This window comes from Cryptomeria japonica, unplaced genomic scaffold, assembly GCF_030272615.1.
Source record: "Cryptomeria japonica unplaced genomic scaffold, Sugi_1.0 HiC_scaffold_201, whole genome shotgun sequence".
NCBI lineage: Eukaryota > Viridiplantae > Streptophyta > Pinopsida > Cupressales > Cupressaceae > Cryptomeria > Cryptomeria japonica.
In genome coordinates this window covers 30,926-47,293 of record NW_026729023.1, presented here as the reverse complement: position 1 = coordinate 47,293, position 16,368 = coordinate 30,926, and the positions used below count along the sequence as shown (strand labels likewise).

Genomic DNA, 16,368 nt, shown 5'->3' with positions numbered 1-16,368 from the left:
TTATCCCTATAAGTTTTTTTAGGTTTAATTTTTTTGAGTGCATTATCTTAATTTTTATATCTCATTATCTACTTCTATTAGTTTTTCCTATAGATTCTTTATAAGAATATCTTTCTTGACATTTTTTGGTTCATTATTTAACCTTTTTTAGCAACCATATTCACCATTGCTTTCACTCTAACATTCCCTTTATAGATCTAATTGCTATATTTTATTATAATATTTTTAGAAAATGGATGATTGATCATATTATAATTTGGTAATTTGGTGAATTCTATATTTCTACATCTTGTATAATTTTTTTCGGCTTTTTTTTTTTTTTTTTTTAATTATATTATCAACACTCTACATACAAAACTCAACCCAACAGCAATGCTGAAAACACATTTATATTTTTAATTGATAAAATAAAAACATGAACTTTGATGAAAATACATAGCATTTACACCCTTCACTTTCTACATGAAGAGTTGGCAAAATGAAAACATGGTTACTAAGTAAGGTCCATTTTTAACAAAATAGCCTTTATCACATCATTTTTCTTGTATTCTATGATAGGTTGCTGAACAAGAGTGTCTTGTAACAACATGGATGACATAACCTATGTGGAAGTACGACACAAGGGACACCTTATCACCTATGTGGGAGTACGACACGAGACACCTTAACAGGATAAAAGTATTGCTTCATGCAAGAAAAGGAGCCAAGTGAAACAAAACAATCGCTTCAGAAAGCAATTCATTCATTTTGTTGTCGCTTCATGGCTGTGACAAATAGATTAAAGTTATTCCATGAGGAGCCCCCGTCCTTGATTGCATCCCGAGCAATTATCTTCAATTTTCTCGCTTCCTCTCTGATCTCCACGCCTTGTTCTTATTCCAGTAAAATCTCTACACCTTTCACAAACTCCCCCTGCTCTATAATTCTTTGGCTATTCGCATGCAATGGCAGACACAATTTCCACACATCCACAACATACGTGCGGTTAACAAACTGGTCTGCATGGTAAGGCCAACAAAGCATGGACACGCCCATGGTGATGCTTTCCTGCACGGAATTCCATCCACAGTGAGTCACAAAACAAGCTATGGAGGGATGAGATAACACCTCTAATTGTGGCGCCCACGAAACTATGCAACCCCTATCTCTCACTCGCTCCAAGAAACCAGCAGGTAAAATAGCTTTGCTTGCTTTCACTAGATCAGAACGTACAATCCATAGAAACGGTCTCTGTGTGGCCTCCACTCCCAGAGCAAGTTCTTCCAATTGCTTTTCACTCAGAACTACCAAACTTCGAAAAGATATGTAGATCACAGAGTGAGCACACTGTTTATCTAACCACTGTAAGCATTCTGTGTCATTTTTCCAGAAGCTTGGAAGGACCTTCGTGACCGTCCTGCTATGGAAAAACTCAGGAGGAATTAGAGGACCTATTGGATAAACGCCCACATCTTTGGACAACGTTTCGTCTACTGGAGCTTCAATCTCTAAGAAAGAATTGAAGAGGACCCATTTGATGTGCTTGACATCCTCTGCCATGCGAATCCCTTTCCGAATCATGTATTTCCCCTGCCCACGACCACGGAAGATCTCCAGAACGCAGCGCCGGCATGGAGGGGAGATATTTTGTTTTTTTATTTTTCTTTGGAATTCCTTCACATAAAACCCACAAAGATAAAGAGGTTTATAAATATCGTTCACATCATGAAATAAATAATAAAATCGATTGAAAGAGTAATGATTATATGTTACCATCAGAATGAAGGATGCCAAGCGAGACCAGATGGGCACTAAAGTAGCGAATGGCGAAGAGTGAAACAAGAGCTGTGTGAAAAGCGGCGAGAGGAAGGTTATGGAGCGTGGCTACCGGTTGTAAGCCAAAGCACATCCAGACGTCTGCAAATATACAGGTGATCTTGTTTTCTTCTTCCCTGGCGTTTATTTCCTGAATGACTATCAATTACGGAAGGCCCCGTGTCCTTTGCCAATGCCTCAATTCCATTTTCAACGCCTTCCAGAGTATCCATAGGTGGAAATTCAAAGGGAACGGATATCATTCGGATGTTATCAAAGAAGGAATTTGGAGTGTTGGCTGTGAGTATGCGGTTATGGTTGGTGTGGGAGTTGAGGAAAGTGAGGAGGAATCCATGGGAGACGAGCTTCCAAAGTTGCATCATAGGATTAATGTGACCCTGAAAAGGAAAAGGGATGAGAAGAGTGTTTGTTAGTTTGTTAGCTTGGACAGCTGTTTGTCTATTTGCTAAATAATTAGTAAATAATTGTTTGCTAACAAATGTAGTTAGAGTTCAAACAATTCTAATTAATTATTTGACTCTTTTTAGAAACTTCTAGCAACCAATTTGGTTAGGGTTGTTTAGTTGTTTTTAATCTGAGCCATTGAGTGAGAATTAATCTCGGCTGTTGGTTTTCCAACGAAAGTAGTATATAAGGGGGTCAGGGGGCATTTGGAAAACGATGAATGAATGAATGAATTGTGTGAAGAATTTGTAGTGTTAGCAAGTAGTCTTGTAGTGTTAGCAAGGGTGCAATGATAGCGTTAGGATAGTAGCGGGGTGGAATCTCAGCAGAAGAAATTGGGAGGTCGTCGAAGCTCTACCAGTAACAGGCAAACAGTATTTGTATCTCTTGATTTGTTGTAGTTAATATATATTCCTCATCTGCAGTATTGGTTTTCCCTTTGGGGTTTTTCCAGGGACAATTGTTCAAAAATATTGTGTTCATTGTGTTGCGCATTCATATGAGTTTGTGAAATTACAGTTGTGTCATTTTCCAGTATTTTTTACTCAAATAATCTATCAAAGATAGGAGGATAATAATCAGTAATTGTAATAGATTTTTCACATGGTATCAGAGCTAAGTTAAGGGTAGAAGAGATTTACCCTAGGCAAAGGAAACTAAGGGTTTATAAAACCTAGTTTAACCTCTTTAGAATTTTTATTTGCTTTAACCTTTGAGATGGCCTCAGTTGGTTTAAGAGATCAAGACAGATTGGATGGAGCCTCTAATTTTGGTGTCTGGAAAGCCAGAATTTCTTTATTGCTAGAAGAGAATGGTATCAAGGAATATGTTACCACTGTTGTGACTATACCTATAGATGCAACACGGCTTGCAGCATACAAGAAGGATGATTCCAAGGCGAGGAGGCTAATCCTTGATGGTGTCAAGGACCATATTGTTCCACATATTGCTGAGTTAGATACTACAAAGAAGATGTGGGATGTCATTCTAAATCTGTACCAGAATGCTACCACTAATCAGAAGCTGATTCTCAGAGAAAAGCTGAGGAATACCTGAATGAATAAGGGAGAAGACGTGACGAGTTACCTCACCAGACTCAGACTTGTCAAGGATGAGTTAGCAGCTATTGGAGATAAACCAAGTGATGATGAGCTAGTACGAATAGCCCTAAATGGGTTTTCTAAGCAGTGGGATGTCTTTGTTCAAGTTGTGATTGGATGAGACACCTTACCAAGTTGGGATCGACTTTGGAGTGACTTCACTCAGGAGGAGCTTAGACTAAGCCTTGTCAATGGAGCCAACAATAAGAGTCATAAAAGTGAGGCAGAACAGGAGAACGTTGCCCTAGCGGGTAAAGGAAAAGCAAAGAAGGGGTCCAGCAAAGGATCAAATCCTCAAGGTGAGAAGAAGAAGAAAGACTTGTTGAAGATCAAGTGCTACGGCTGTCACGAGTTTGGCCACTATGTCAACGATTGCCCAGAAAGGAAGAAGAATGACAAGAAAGGCAAGAAGCAAGTTGCAGCTTCAGCAAGTGCAGATGAGCTCTCGAATAGAATGGAAGATGAGTTTGCACTCATAGCATGTATGGTTAGCTCAACCTCACAGAGTGTTTGGTACATAGATAGTGGGGCGTCATTTCATATGACAGGAGTTAGAGAATACTTCTCCAGTTATAAGGAGGAGAGCACCAGAATCCAGATCTCTATGGGAAACATGTCCAAACTCAACTCAGTTGGGAAAGGGACTGTTCAGTTTCAGAGGGAGAATGGTAAGATGATTCCTCTTCATGATGTGTTGCATGTTCCAGGCTTAGGGATGAATTTGATTTCTATATCTATCCTTCGGGACAAAGGGTACAATGTACTCTTTAGAGAGGCAAATGTATTGATTAAGCATAAGGATTGGAAATCACCCATAGCTATTGGAGTTAGGAGTGGTCGACTTTATAGGTTGCAGTTTGATACTCCTAAGGTACTCATGAGCAGCAGTAATCCTAGAGATCTTGGAGAGCTATGGCATAGGAGGATGGGCCATATACATCATGGAGCACTTAAATTGCTTCATGAGATTGTGACAGGTGTTCCAGAGGTGAGCACAGAGCATGATGATGTATGTAAGGGATGTGTGTTGGAGAAGTTTGTGAAAGCAACTTTTCCAAGGAGTGACACTAGATCCAAGGGTGTTCTTGATCTAGTACATTCAGATGTATGTGGACCAATGTTGACGAAATCTCTCAGAGGGTATGAGTACTTTAGTACTTTTATTGATGATTTCTCCAGCAAGACCTGGATATACTTCTTGAAGACCAAGGATGAGGTTTTCAGTCGCTTCCAAGAGTTCAAGGCTCTTGTGGAGAACTTGACAGGAAGGAAGATAAAGGTTCTTCGGTCAGACAATGGAGGCGAGTACAAAGGGAATGAATTCCAAGAGTTTTGTACCAGGGAAGGAATCAAAAGAGAGTGGACTATTCCTTACAACCCACAACAGAATGGGGTTGCTGAGAGGAAGAATCGATCCATATCGGAGGTAGCAAGGGCTATGCTACATGATCAGGACCTACCCCATTACTTATGGGCAGAAGCATGTAGTACGGCAGTATACATACAAAACAGGGTTCCACATAAGGTGCTAGGGAAGATGACACCAGAGGAAGCATTCACTGGGAAGAAGCCAGATGTTAGTCACTTCAGGATCTTTGGGAGTTTGGCATATTGTCACATTCCAAAGGATACATGTACCAAGTTAGATCAAACTGTAGAAAGAGGGTACTTTGTGGGGTATAGTGAAACCTCAAAGGCATATTAGATATTCATTCTAGGGACCAGGCGGATTATTGTTCGATGTGATGTCAAGTTCATGGAGGACAAGGCATTTAGAAGGTCCAGAGATTTGCCAGCAGATGATCAGAGTGAGTAGCCAACACAAGCTCCAAGGATCACTCAATCGAATCAAGGTCAGCAAAGCTCTAGTACAGTTACTAGTACAAGCATAGGCTCAGGAGGTGAGAGTTCTTAGAGTATGGAGCAACAGGTGCAAGAAGAGATGCATCAAGAAGACATGGAGGTTGATATTTCATCTTCTACTGTTGGCAACAACAATCGTAAGGTTCAGCAGACACAAAGAAATACTCAAGAGTTAGTGGGTACTCCTAGGATAATGGAAACAACCAGTCAAGTTTGATGACTATGTTGCATTAGTTAGTCAGTTGGTAGATAGTGAACCTTCTAGCTATCAGGAGGCTGCACAACATCAAGTGTGGCAAGATGCTATGGTTGAGGAGTATACTTCAATTATGCAGAATGATGTTTGGGAGGTAGTGCCTAGACCAACAGATAGGGCTGTAGTTGGATCACGTTGGATCTATAAGATCAAGCACGGTGCAGATGGTAGCATCGAGAAATACAAGGCAAGGTTTGTGGAAAAAGGGTTCTCTCAGAAGGAGGGAATAGACTATGAGGAGACATTTGCTCCAGTTGCCAGGTATACTTCTATACGAGCTGTAATCTCAATTTCAACACAAATGGGATGGCAGATCCATCAAATGGATGTCAAGACAACGTTCCTCAATGGTGATTTGAAAGAGGAGGTATACATAGAACAACCAGAAGGCTCTGTAGCACACAACAAAGAGACCCACGTGTGTAGATTAAAGAGAGCTTTGTATGGACTCAAGCAGGCTCCCAGAGTGTGGTATGAGCACATTGATAGTTACTTGCAGGAAATGGGATTTCTGAAGAGTGACGCGGATGCTAATCTCTACTACTTGGTGGTTGGGGGTGAGATTTTCATTCTTGTTCTATATGTGGATGACTTGTTTCTAACAGGTTCACTAGGACTCATAGAAGAGTGCAAGAGGGACCTTGTAGTAGAGTTCGAGATGAAGGATTTGGGACTTATGCACTACTTTCCAGGCATGGAGGTATGGCAGACAAATGGAGAGATTTTCCTTGGACAAGGGAAATACTGCATTGAAATCTTGAAAAGGTTCAGGATGGAAGATTGCAAAGCCATGTCTACACCTATGATCATGAATTGGAGGAAGGTAGATACATCTAGGGAGAAGGATGTAGATCCCACATTATCCAGGTAGTTGATTGGTTCTCTCATGTATTTGGTCAACACCAGGCCAGATATATCTTTTGCAGTTAACTCTCTTAGTTAGTTCATGGTTGAACCAAAGGGAGTGCAATGGACAACGACAAAGCATGTGCTGCATTATTTGTGAGGTACAATCGAGTATGGGATTAGATATGTTCAAGGTGAAGGAATCAAGTTGATGGGCTATACTAACGCAGATTGGGTAGGCAGTACAACAGACAAGAGGAGCACTTTAGGGTGTTGTTTCAGTCTAGGATCAGGAGTTGTCTCTTGGTTCAGCAGGAAGTAGAAGTCTGTGGCTCTAAGTTCTGCAGAGTCAGAATACATAGCAGCTAGCATGGCGACATGTGAAGCTATATGCCTTCGAAAGTTGCTAGTAGCCTTGTTTGGTCAGAAGGTGGAGACTATAGTGATACACTGCAACAATTAGAGTTGCATTAAGTTGACTGAGAATCTGGTGTTTCATGATAGGTCGAAACATATAGACATCAGGTATCACTTCATCAGAGATTGTGTATAGCGTGAAGTTGTTCAGCTACAGTTTATACCTACAAATCAATAGGTAGCAGACATTCTGACAAAGGCATTGGGGAAAGCAAAATTCATCTTCTTCAGAGAGAAGTTGGGTGTCATGCAGAACAAATTCAGTATGATGTTGCCATATCTTGAGAAATATGATTTGAAGAATATAAAGATGTCAGTAAAAGACATAGGAAAGAATATGATGAATAAGGGGATGAATAAGGTATTCAATGGGCAACTATTACCGAGTCAGACAATGATGAGATCATGATGTTTAGATTGTTTTAACATCATACATATGTTGTAAATTGTAAGGTTAATACTATACTATGTTACCAAGCAAAGAACCTAGTCGGTAAACCGTAAGGAACCTATTCGGTAAACCCTAAGGTTATCTCTATCGGTTAATGAAGGCGAAATGTCTACCGAGTGAAGTTTAGTATTTACCGTGTTGTAACCGAGCTGTAACATAATGCATTAAATGTTTACATGCGTTATTTAATGAAGGAAGCTAATGAGCTGGAACTGATTAAATGATTGGTATGCCGTAAATATAGTTTGTTAAGAATCTATGGCAATGGAAGATCGGCAGGAAGATCTACAGTTCAGATTGAACCGCAATACCCTAGCATAAGTTCCAAGGCAGGGTAAAACATTTTTAGATCGAAAGATGCATTGAACCTGGTCAAGTTTGAAGATCTGATGGCTATGATTGATCATGGGAAATGTGATCAAGGAGATTAAGCGCTTAGCTAATTGTTTATAAATAGGAAACTATTGATAAACAATGTATGTGGGCAAGTGTATGCATAGGGATACTACATAGTGATTACCGAGCACTAAAGCTTGAAGACCTATTTTGAAAAACAAAGTATAGAAGCCCAGTAGATGGACAAGATTAGTTCTATGTCTAGATTGTATTGAACAAATAAGAAGCTAGTTTAGCATTTTAGATGTGAAGTTGCAGATAGATTTTTATTACTGTTATTTTGTGAAAGTGACAGAAAATCTCTTAACCGAGTGGACTTAACAGTCTTATTTGTAAAACCCTCTAACAAGGTGACATTCTGATTGAGTGTTTGAAATCCTTTAACAAGGTCACTTCTAACAAGGTGAAGATCCTAACAGATCTGAGGGAAATCCCTTAACTGGGTCACATCTAGCAATGTGTTTGTAATCTTTAACAAGATTTGCTTTTAACCAAGCATACTCTAGAAGAGTATATTTCTTAGTGGGTCCAAAATCCCACAGTGGTTTTTCCCTATTTGGGTTTCCACGTTAAATCTGGTGTTATGAGGTTTATGATGTTTATATGCTTTTGAGTTTGCATGTTTAACATTTTTTGTTATATTACTAAAGTATATGTTACCGAGGTTGAATCTGATGTTTTTATGGAAGATTAAGTTTGTATGATTCACCCCCCCCCCCCTCTCATCTTGTTGGTTATGGGATCTATACTTACATTTAGTATCAGAACTATCAATTGGTATCAGAGCTTTGGACTCCAGAAGAAAGTTTAAAGGCACTTGAGTTGAAGATCCAAAGATGTATAAGAGGGATGCACCGAAGCTGAACAAGTCAAGTTTCTCTACATGGCAGAAAAGGATGAAGCTGCATCATCAGGAGTTGGAGAATATGTTGTATACTATTTGGAGAACAATTTTGTTACACTGAGCACCGATCCATTGACAATGGAAGAGATAAAGGCAAAGCAAGAACATATTCAAGCAATGATTGAAATAACATCTTCATTGACCAATTCAGAGTTTAATGACCTAGAAGGTTGCAATGATGCAAAGGCTATGTGGGATAAGCTCATATCTGTGTATGAAGGAGATGAACATGTTCAAAGAGAAAAAGTAGATAGTCTAAGAGGACAACTTGAATCCATGAGGATGAATGAAGGTGAGAAGATAACTCAGTATAGTACAAGACTAAAGGAGATTGACAATCAAATCAAAGGAGCAGGTGGAACTATTGAAGAAAAGGATATAACAAGTAAGTTGTTAAGAACCCTTCTACCAGCTTATGCAATGCGAGTCTCTGCAATCAATGAATTGAGATCTATACCTAATATGCCAATTTCTTTAGATGCTACTATTGGTAAGCTACATGCATTTGAGTTAAGTAACTTTGATAATAGTGGATCTTCGGTAAATAGAGTTGAATCTGCATTTAGTTCTTTTCATCTTGATGAATCTAATGATTACAATGAAATAAAGTATAAGTACTCTGAAAGAGATCACAGTGGAGCAAGTGAAAGATTTCGTAAGAACATGGAAGAAGTACACAAACTGTATGAGGAAATCAGAAAGCAGGAAGAGTTTGAAGCACTATTAGCTAGAAGGTTACCTAGAGGCAAAGGTAAGTATAAAGGAAAACTACCTTTGAAATGTTTCAATTGTGATAAAATAGGACATATAGCTTCTAATTGTCTTGACAAAGATTGTACTGAAAAGAGAGATTACCGAGATGACAGACAGAAAGATAATCATTACAGAGGACATCGAGACTTCAGAAGAAGAGATAGAAAGACACGCTTAATAGCTGATGAGGAATCCAATGATGATAAATCAGATGAAACTGATACAGAGGAAGTAGTTTATGTGGCTATCAAAGATGGATCAGATGAAGAAAGGTATGAAGAAAAAGCCCTAATATCTCACATAAATACTAATGATTCTTGGATCATAGATAGTGGATGCTCACATCATATGATAGGAGATAAACACAAGTTTGTTATATTAGAAGATTATGATGGAGGCTATGTTAAATTTGGTAATGATGCACCATGTCCGGTGAAAGGTAAAGGATCTATAACACTTCTTGACAATGCTAAATGTAATGATGTTTATAGGGTTGAAGGTTTGAAATACAATTTGTTGAGTGTAGCACAGCTAAACAACACAGGTTACCGAATAGAATTTCAGAAAGGAATTGTCAAAGCTCATGACAAGAATGGAAAGTTAGCTGCTACCGGGACACAGAAAAAAGGTAACACATTTCACCTTGACTCAACTCGTAACAAGTGTTTGTATGCAAAGATAGATGATACCTAGTTATGGCATAAAAGGTTTTGTCATGTAAATTTTGATAATTTGATCAAAATAGGTAAGAAGCACCAAGTAAGAGGTCTACCGAGTCTTGAAAAACCTGAGAATGCTATGTGCCGAGGATGCCAGATGGGTAAGATGACAAGATCAAGCTTTACAAGTAAGTCTTACACTTCTAAGGGAATTTTAGATCTTGTGCACACTGATCTTTGTGGTCCTATGAAAGTTCAAAGTTATTATGGTGATAAATATTTCATATTATTTGTGGATGACTATTCAAGGATGATGTCAATAATGTTTTTAAAACAAAAGTCAGAAGCTTTTCAAATGTTTAAATGGTACAAGGAAAGAGTTGAAAATGAAACAGGAAGACAACTGAAATGTCTTAGATCAGATAGAGGAGGAGAGTTCACATCTGATGAATTCAACTTATTCTGCAATGATCATGGTATTAAAAGACAAGTCTCTGCACCGAGAACTCCACAACAGAATGGAATAGCTGAGAGAAGAAACAGATCTATTGTGGATTGTGCTAGAACATTGATGATTGAAAAGAAAGTGCCACAAACATTTTGGAGAGAAGCAATAAGCACAGCAATTTACACCCTTAACCGAGTACAATTGAAGAAAGGTACTTTGAAGACACCATATGAAATCTGGTATGACAAGAAACCTAATGTAAATTATTTTAAAATCTTTGTAAGTAGATGCTATGTTCACAAAGATGATAGAAATGGCAAGTTTGATCAGAAAAGTGAAGAAGGAACATTTCTAGGTTATTCTTCTAGAAGCAAAGCATTTAAATGTCTGATCAAATCATCTAACAAAATAGTAGAAAGTGCAAATGTGAAAATTGATGAATTTGCAGAAAGAAATGATGAAGGAAATTCCAAGGAACCAGAAGACTATGATGAATTTGTCTATGTTCAACCGACAAGTCTTACCGAGAAGACTGTTGAAGAAAATGAAGAGAATATCTAGTTACCGAGTGATGAAGAAGATCATACAGAGCCTACCGAGCCTATATTAGCCAAGTATGTCAGAAGACATCATGCACCAAGTCAAATTATAGGAGATAAGGATGATCCAGTGATGACAAGGAACAAGCTGAGACAGAACACATGTTTGATATCTGAATTTGAACCGAGAATAGTGAAAGAGACACTTAATAGTGAAGATTGGATAAATGTTATGACAGAAGAGATTGATCAAATCAAGAAGAATGACACATGGACACTAATTCCAAGACCGAAGGACAAAAATGTAATCGGTACAAAGTGGATTTTTAGAAATAAGCTAAATGAAAAAGGAGAGGTCATTCGAAACAAAGCAAGACTAGTTTGCAAAGGTTATGCTCAAGAAGAAGGAATTGATTGTGGTGAAACTTTTGCACCTATTGCTAGACTTGAAGGAGTAAGAACATTGTTGGCATATCCTGCTTTCAAAAACTTCAAGGTATATCAAATGGATGTCAAATCTACATTTATGAATGGAATATTAGAAGAAGAAGTTTTTATTGAACAACCTGAAGGATTTGTTGAAGACAAGAATAAAGATCAGGTATGTAAATTGAACAAAGCTTTATATGGTTTGAAACAAGCACCTAGAGAATGGTATGAAAGATTGCACTCTTATTTGATTAAGATTGGTTTTATAAGGACAAGTGAGAACAACAATATGTACATGAAGAATGATGAAAATGGAATACTGATCTCAGCCATATTTGTTGATGATATTATATTTTGTGGAAATGACTATTTATGCAAGAACTTTGGAAATGAAATGATCAAAGAATTTGAGATGTCATTAATCGGTGAGATAAAGTATTTTATAGGTTTACAGATACTACAACTGAAAAATGAGATTTTTATTACTCAATCCAAGTACATAAAAGAAATCTTGAAGAAATTTGGAATGGAGGATTCAAAACTAGTAAGTACTCCTATGACTACCAACTGTAAATTATCAAAGAATAATGAATCTGCATCTGTTGATGAGACACTTTACCGATCCATGATTGGAAAGCTACAATATGTTGTTCACAACAGACCAGATATAGCACATGCAGTAGGTATAGTTGCAAGATTCTCTACAGATCCTAAGGAAACACACATGACAGCAAGCAAAAGAATTTTTAGATACTTGAAAGGCACTAAAGATTATGGCTTAGTATATCAGAAAGGAAATGATTTTGATTTAAAAGTTTATACTGATGCTGATTGGGTAGGCAACATTTATGACAAAAAAAGCACAAGTGGAGGAGATTTCTTTTTAGGAGAAAGTTTAGTGAGTTGGCTTAGCAAGAAACAAGGATGTGTTTCACAATCAACAGCAGAAGCTGAAAACGTTGCTGTGGCATTGAATTGTACCAACATTGCATGGATCAAACAATTGTTGGAAGGTATAAATGAGAAAGTTGCCAAGCAAGTAACTATATTCTGTGAAATACTAGTGCCATTAATATTTCAAAGAATCCTGTTATGCACTCTAAGACAAAGCACATCTCTATCAAATATCATTATCTTAGAGAAGAAGCTCAAAAGAAGAAAGTGGTGTTGGAGTATGTTAGCACAAAGGAACAAATAGCAGATGTCTTCACCAAACCACTACCAAGGCACACTTTTGAATATCTCAGAAGTAAGTTAGGGGTCCTACCCCTATCTTCTACTCACTGACCAAGTTCGGTGAAAGCATCAATCCGATGACTCTAACGAATATCTTTTAGGAGTTGATGTTGATTTACACACTTTAGGATGTTTTCTAAAGGTGTACAAGATACCATATAGGGAACAGAAATTGAAGACAAAATGCTTTGACCGAGACTCAATTGACACATTATAGTAGGAATTCACTTCATACATGAAGAAATTATGTTTTAGTTCTTTTTTTGGCATTGTTGTCAAAGGGGAAGAAAATTGAGAAAGGGGAGAAGACTGAAGATTGGAAAGAAGACTAAAAATAGGAGAAGTCTAAAGTATGGGGGAGAAAATCTATTGAGAGCAAGAGAGCATTTCAGCATTTCAGAAAATCACAGCAATCTAAATCTTTTAAGGTCAAATCAATTGGTTTTGCCATCAATGCCAAAGGGGGAGATTGTTAGCATTTGGCACTATAACAAACAATGAAGGATTGCTGACATTTCAATAAAGGATATTGAGAAGGTTGTTGATGATTATGGATATAATTGATTAAGGATGTTTACTGTCTTGATATTCTTATTTTGTCATTGATGTCAAAAAATTGATTTTCTAATTCAGTGTGATGTTGCCATATCTTGAGAAATATGATTTGAAGAATATAAAGATGTCAGTAAAAGACATAGGAAAGAATATGATGAATAAGGGGATGAATAAGGTATTCAATGGGCAACTATTATCGAGTCAGACAATGATGAGATCATGATGTTTAGATTGTTTTAACATCATACATATGTTGTAAATTGTAAGGTTAATACTATACTATGTTACCAAGCAAAGAACCTAGTCGATAAACCCTAACGTTATCGCTATCGGTTGATGAAGGTGGAATGTCTACCGAGTGAAGTTTAGTATTTATCGAGTTGTAACCGAGTTGTAACCGAGCTATAACAGAATGCATTAAATGTTTATATGCATTATTTAATGAAGGAAGCTGATGAGATGGAACTGATTAAATGATTGGAATGCCGTAAATATAGTTTGTTAAGAATCTATGGCAATGGAAGATCGGCAGGAAGATCTACAGTTTAGATTGAACCGCAATACCCTAGCACAAGTTCCAAGAAATGTATGCAAGTTCCAAGGCAGGGTAAAACATTTTTAGATCGAAAGATGCATTGAACCTAGTCAAGTTTGAAGATCTGATGGCTATGATTGATCATGGGAAATGTGATCAAGGAGATTAAGCGGTTAGCTAATTGTTTATAAATAGGAAACTGTTGATAAACAATGTATGCAGGCAAGTGTATGCACTGGGATGCTACATAGTGATTACTGAGCACTGAATCTTGAAGACCTGTTTTGAAAAACAGAGTATAGAAGCCCAGCAGATGGACAAGATTAGTTCTATGTCTAGATTGTATTGAACAAATAAGAATCTGCTTTAGCATTTTAGATGTGAAGTTGCAGATAGATTTTTATTAATGTTATTTTGTGAAAGTGACAGAAAATCTCTTAACCGAGTGGACTTAATAGTCTTATTTGCAAAACCCTCTAGCAAGGTGACATTCTGATTGAGTGTTTGAAATCCTTTAACAAGGTCACTTCTAACAAGGTGAAGATCCTAACAGATTCGAGGGAAATCCCTTAACTGGGTCACATCTAGCAATGTATTTGTAATCTTTAACAGGATTTGCTTTTAACCGAGCATACTCTAGAGAGTATATTTCTTAGTGGGTCTGAAATCCCACAGTGGTTTTTCCCTATTTGGGTTTCCACGTTAAATCTGGTGTTATGAGGTTTATGATGTTTATATGCTTTTGAGTTTGCATGTTTAACAGTTTTGGTTATATTACTAAATTATATGTTACCGAGGTTGAATCTGATGTTTTTATGGAAGATTAAGTTTGTATGATTCACCCCCCCTCTCATCTTGTTGGTTATTGGATTTGTACTTACATTTAGTATCAGAACTATCAGTTTAAAACTAACTTTCACTAGAATCCACATGTCTTCATAACCCATCCTTAATCATATTATTTACTTAACATACATGAACACATAGATTTGACACCAATATCCTACCTAGTTCCTATAAAGCCTAAAATTATTCAGTATATCTTGTTCGCTACAATACTTAGCTTCTATGGTAATCCCGATTCATTAAATCATAATGACATGTGACCTTTAGGCTATTCTTATTACGTCCAAAGACGTAACCTACAGTGATAGCACGGGGTGGAGCGCATGACCATGTTAAAAAAAAATGTTAACTTATATAAATTAAAAGCCGACCAAAAAAAAATTTAAAAGTCGATCATAAATTTTTTATTAAATATTATATCTTTTCGAATGGTCATAACTCTTCAAACTAATATAAATAGCAAGTACAAAACAAGAAATGAATGTATTGATTCAAAGTAAATTATTACGGCAAAAGGTGCAAATAAATAGCGAAGTTGTGCGTGAAAAAAAAAGGTAAGCTATTTTTACCTTATTTTCTTCTTGTGTAGCATTAAAAAATTATCAAAGTGGTGCGTGAAAAAAAAGAAGTTATTTTTACTTTTTTTTTTCTTGTGTAGCATTAGAAAAATATTATTGTGACATTGTTTTTAGCATCTTAAACTCAGACACCAAAATATTACTAGCTAACCAAAATATTTATTTTTTAAAGTCACAAGTAAAAACCAACATTATCAATCCAAAATAACATTTAATAATATATTTTTGAGCAAATATCTATCTATAAGTCAACATTTTAAACAATTTTTTTCCAATTGAAAAAATAATTCAGCTACAACAATGTATTTTGATTGAAAAATACTTCTCATCCATCCTAACATTGTGCCAAAAATTCTTGCATGTAGAATGAAATTTCATTATGGTTACGTAAATGAAACTTTAGCTTCTACCACAAAACTGCATATATATACTTCTGGGACCCCTCACAAAACATGGATGAATAAAGGAAAATATATAACTTATAGTTTCAATAATAATTTATTTTTAAGTAAGCCTTATGAGGTTCCTAGTTTAAAACTAACTTTCATTAGAATCCACATGTCTTCATAGCCCATGCTTGAATCCCATTATTTACTTAACATACATAAACACATAGATTTGATACCAATATCCTACATAGTTCATATAAAGCCTAAAATAATATAGTATATCGTGTTCACTATAGTACTTAGCTTCTATGGTAATCATGATTCATTAAATCATAGCGACACATGACCCTTACGCTATTCTTATTATTTACAAGTTTATGTGTAAGCATTACCTAGATTAATATTATAATTTTTTCTAGTTAGAAATATATAATTAATCATGTATATGTTAAATACTAATGTTGTATTATATTAGCATATTTATATTAGTGTATGAAAGGGTGAAATTATATTAAATTTTAAACACATAAAACTAGACAAATAACCCATGCTTACCAAAATATTATATTTTATTTAAAGAGTTTTACCCTAATACATACTATGTTTTAAAAAAAATTTCTATAGTACTAGCTACCACCCCATTTTGGAAAATGTTTTAAAATATTCATTATATCATAGCCTACAAAAGTATTTTAAGAAATATCTTTCACTTTAATATTGTTTTCTATTAGCCAAAACACTATTTCATCATTTATCATCATATATCTCATAATTAACACACGTCTTTCCCTTCATGATGCCTAGTTTGTTTGTCCCTAAACCTAGTTTTCTTACTCTCATATCTCCCTTTTAGATATCCATCATCACAAAATCTCATTCTATCTCACAACATATTATTTTATCTCCCTA

At 36.3% G+C, this 16,368-nt stretch overlaps 1 protein-coding gene across 1 annotated transcript; it reads right to left on the bottom strand.

The window, feature by feature from the left end:
* Window positions 1-873: 873 nt before the first annotated feature.
* On the bottom strand, window positions 874-2,057 carry LOC131868257 (UDP-glycosyltransferase 83A1-like). Its single transcript, XM_059215602.1, has 3 exons — window positions 1,965-2,057; window positions 1,153-1,653; window positions 874-1,047 (listed from the first exon to the last, which is right to left on the bottom strand). The coding sequence occupies exons 1-3, from the start codon at window positions 2,055-2,057 to the stop codon at window positions 874-876; spliced, it is 768 nt and encodes a 255-aa protein (XP_059071585.1).
* Window positions 2,058-16,368: the final 14,311 nt, after the last annotated feature.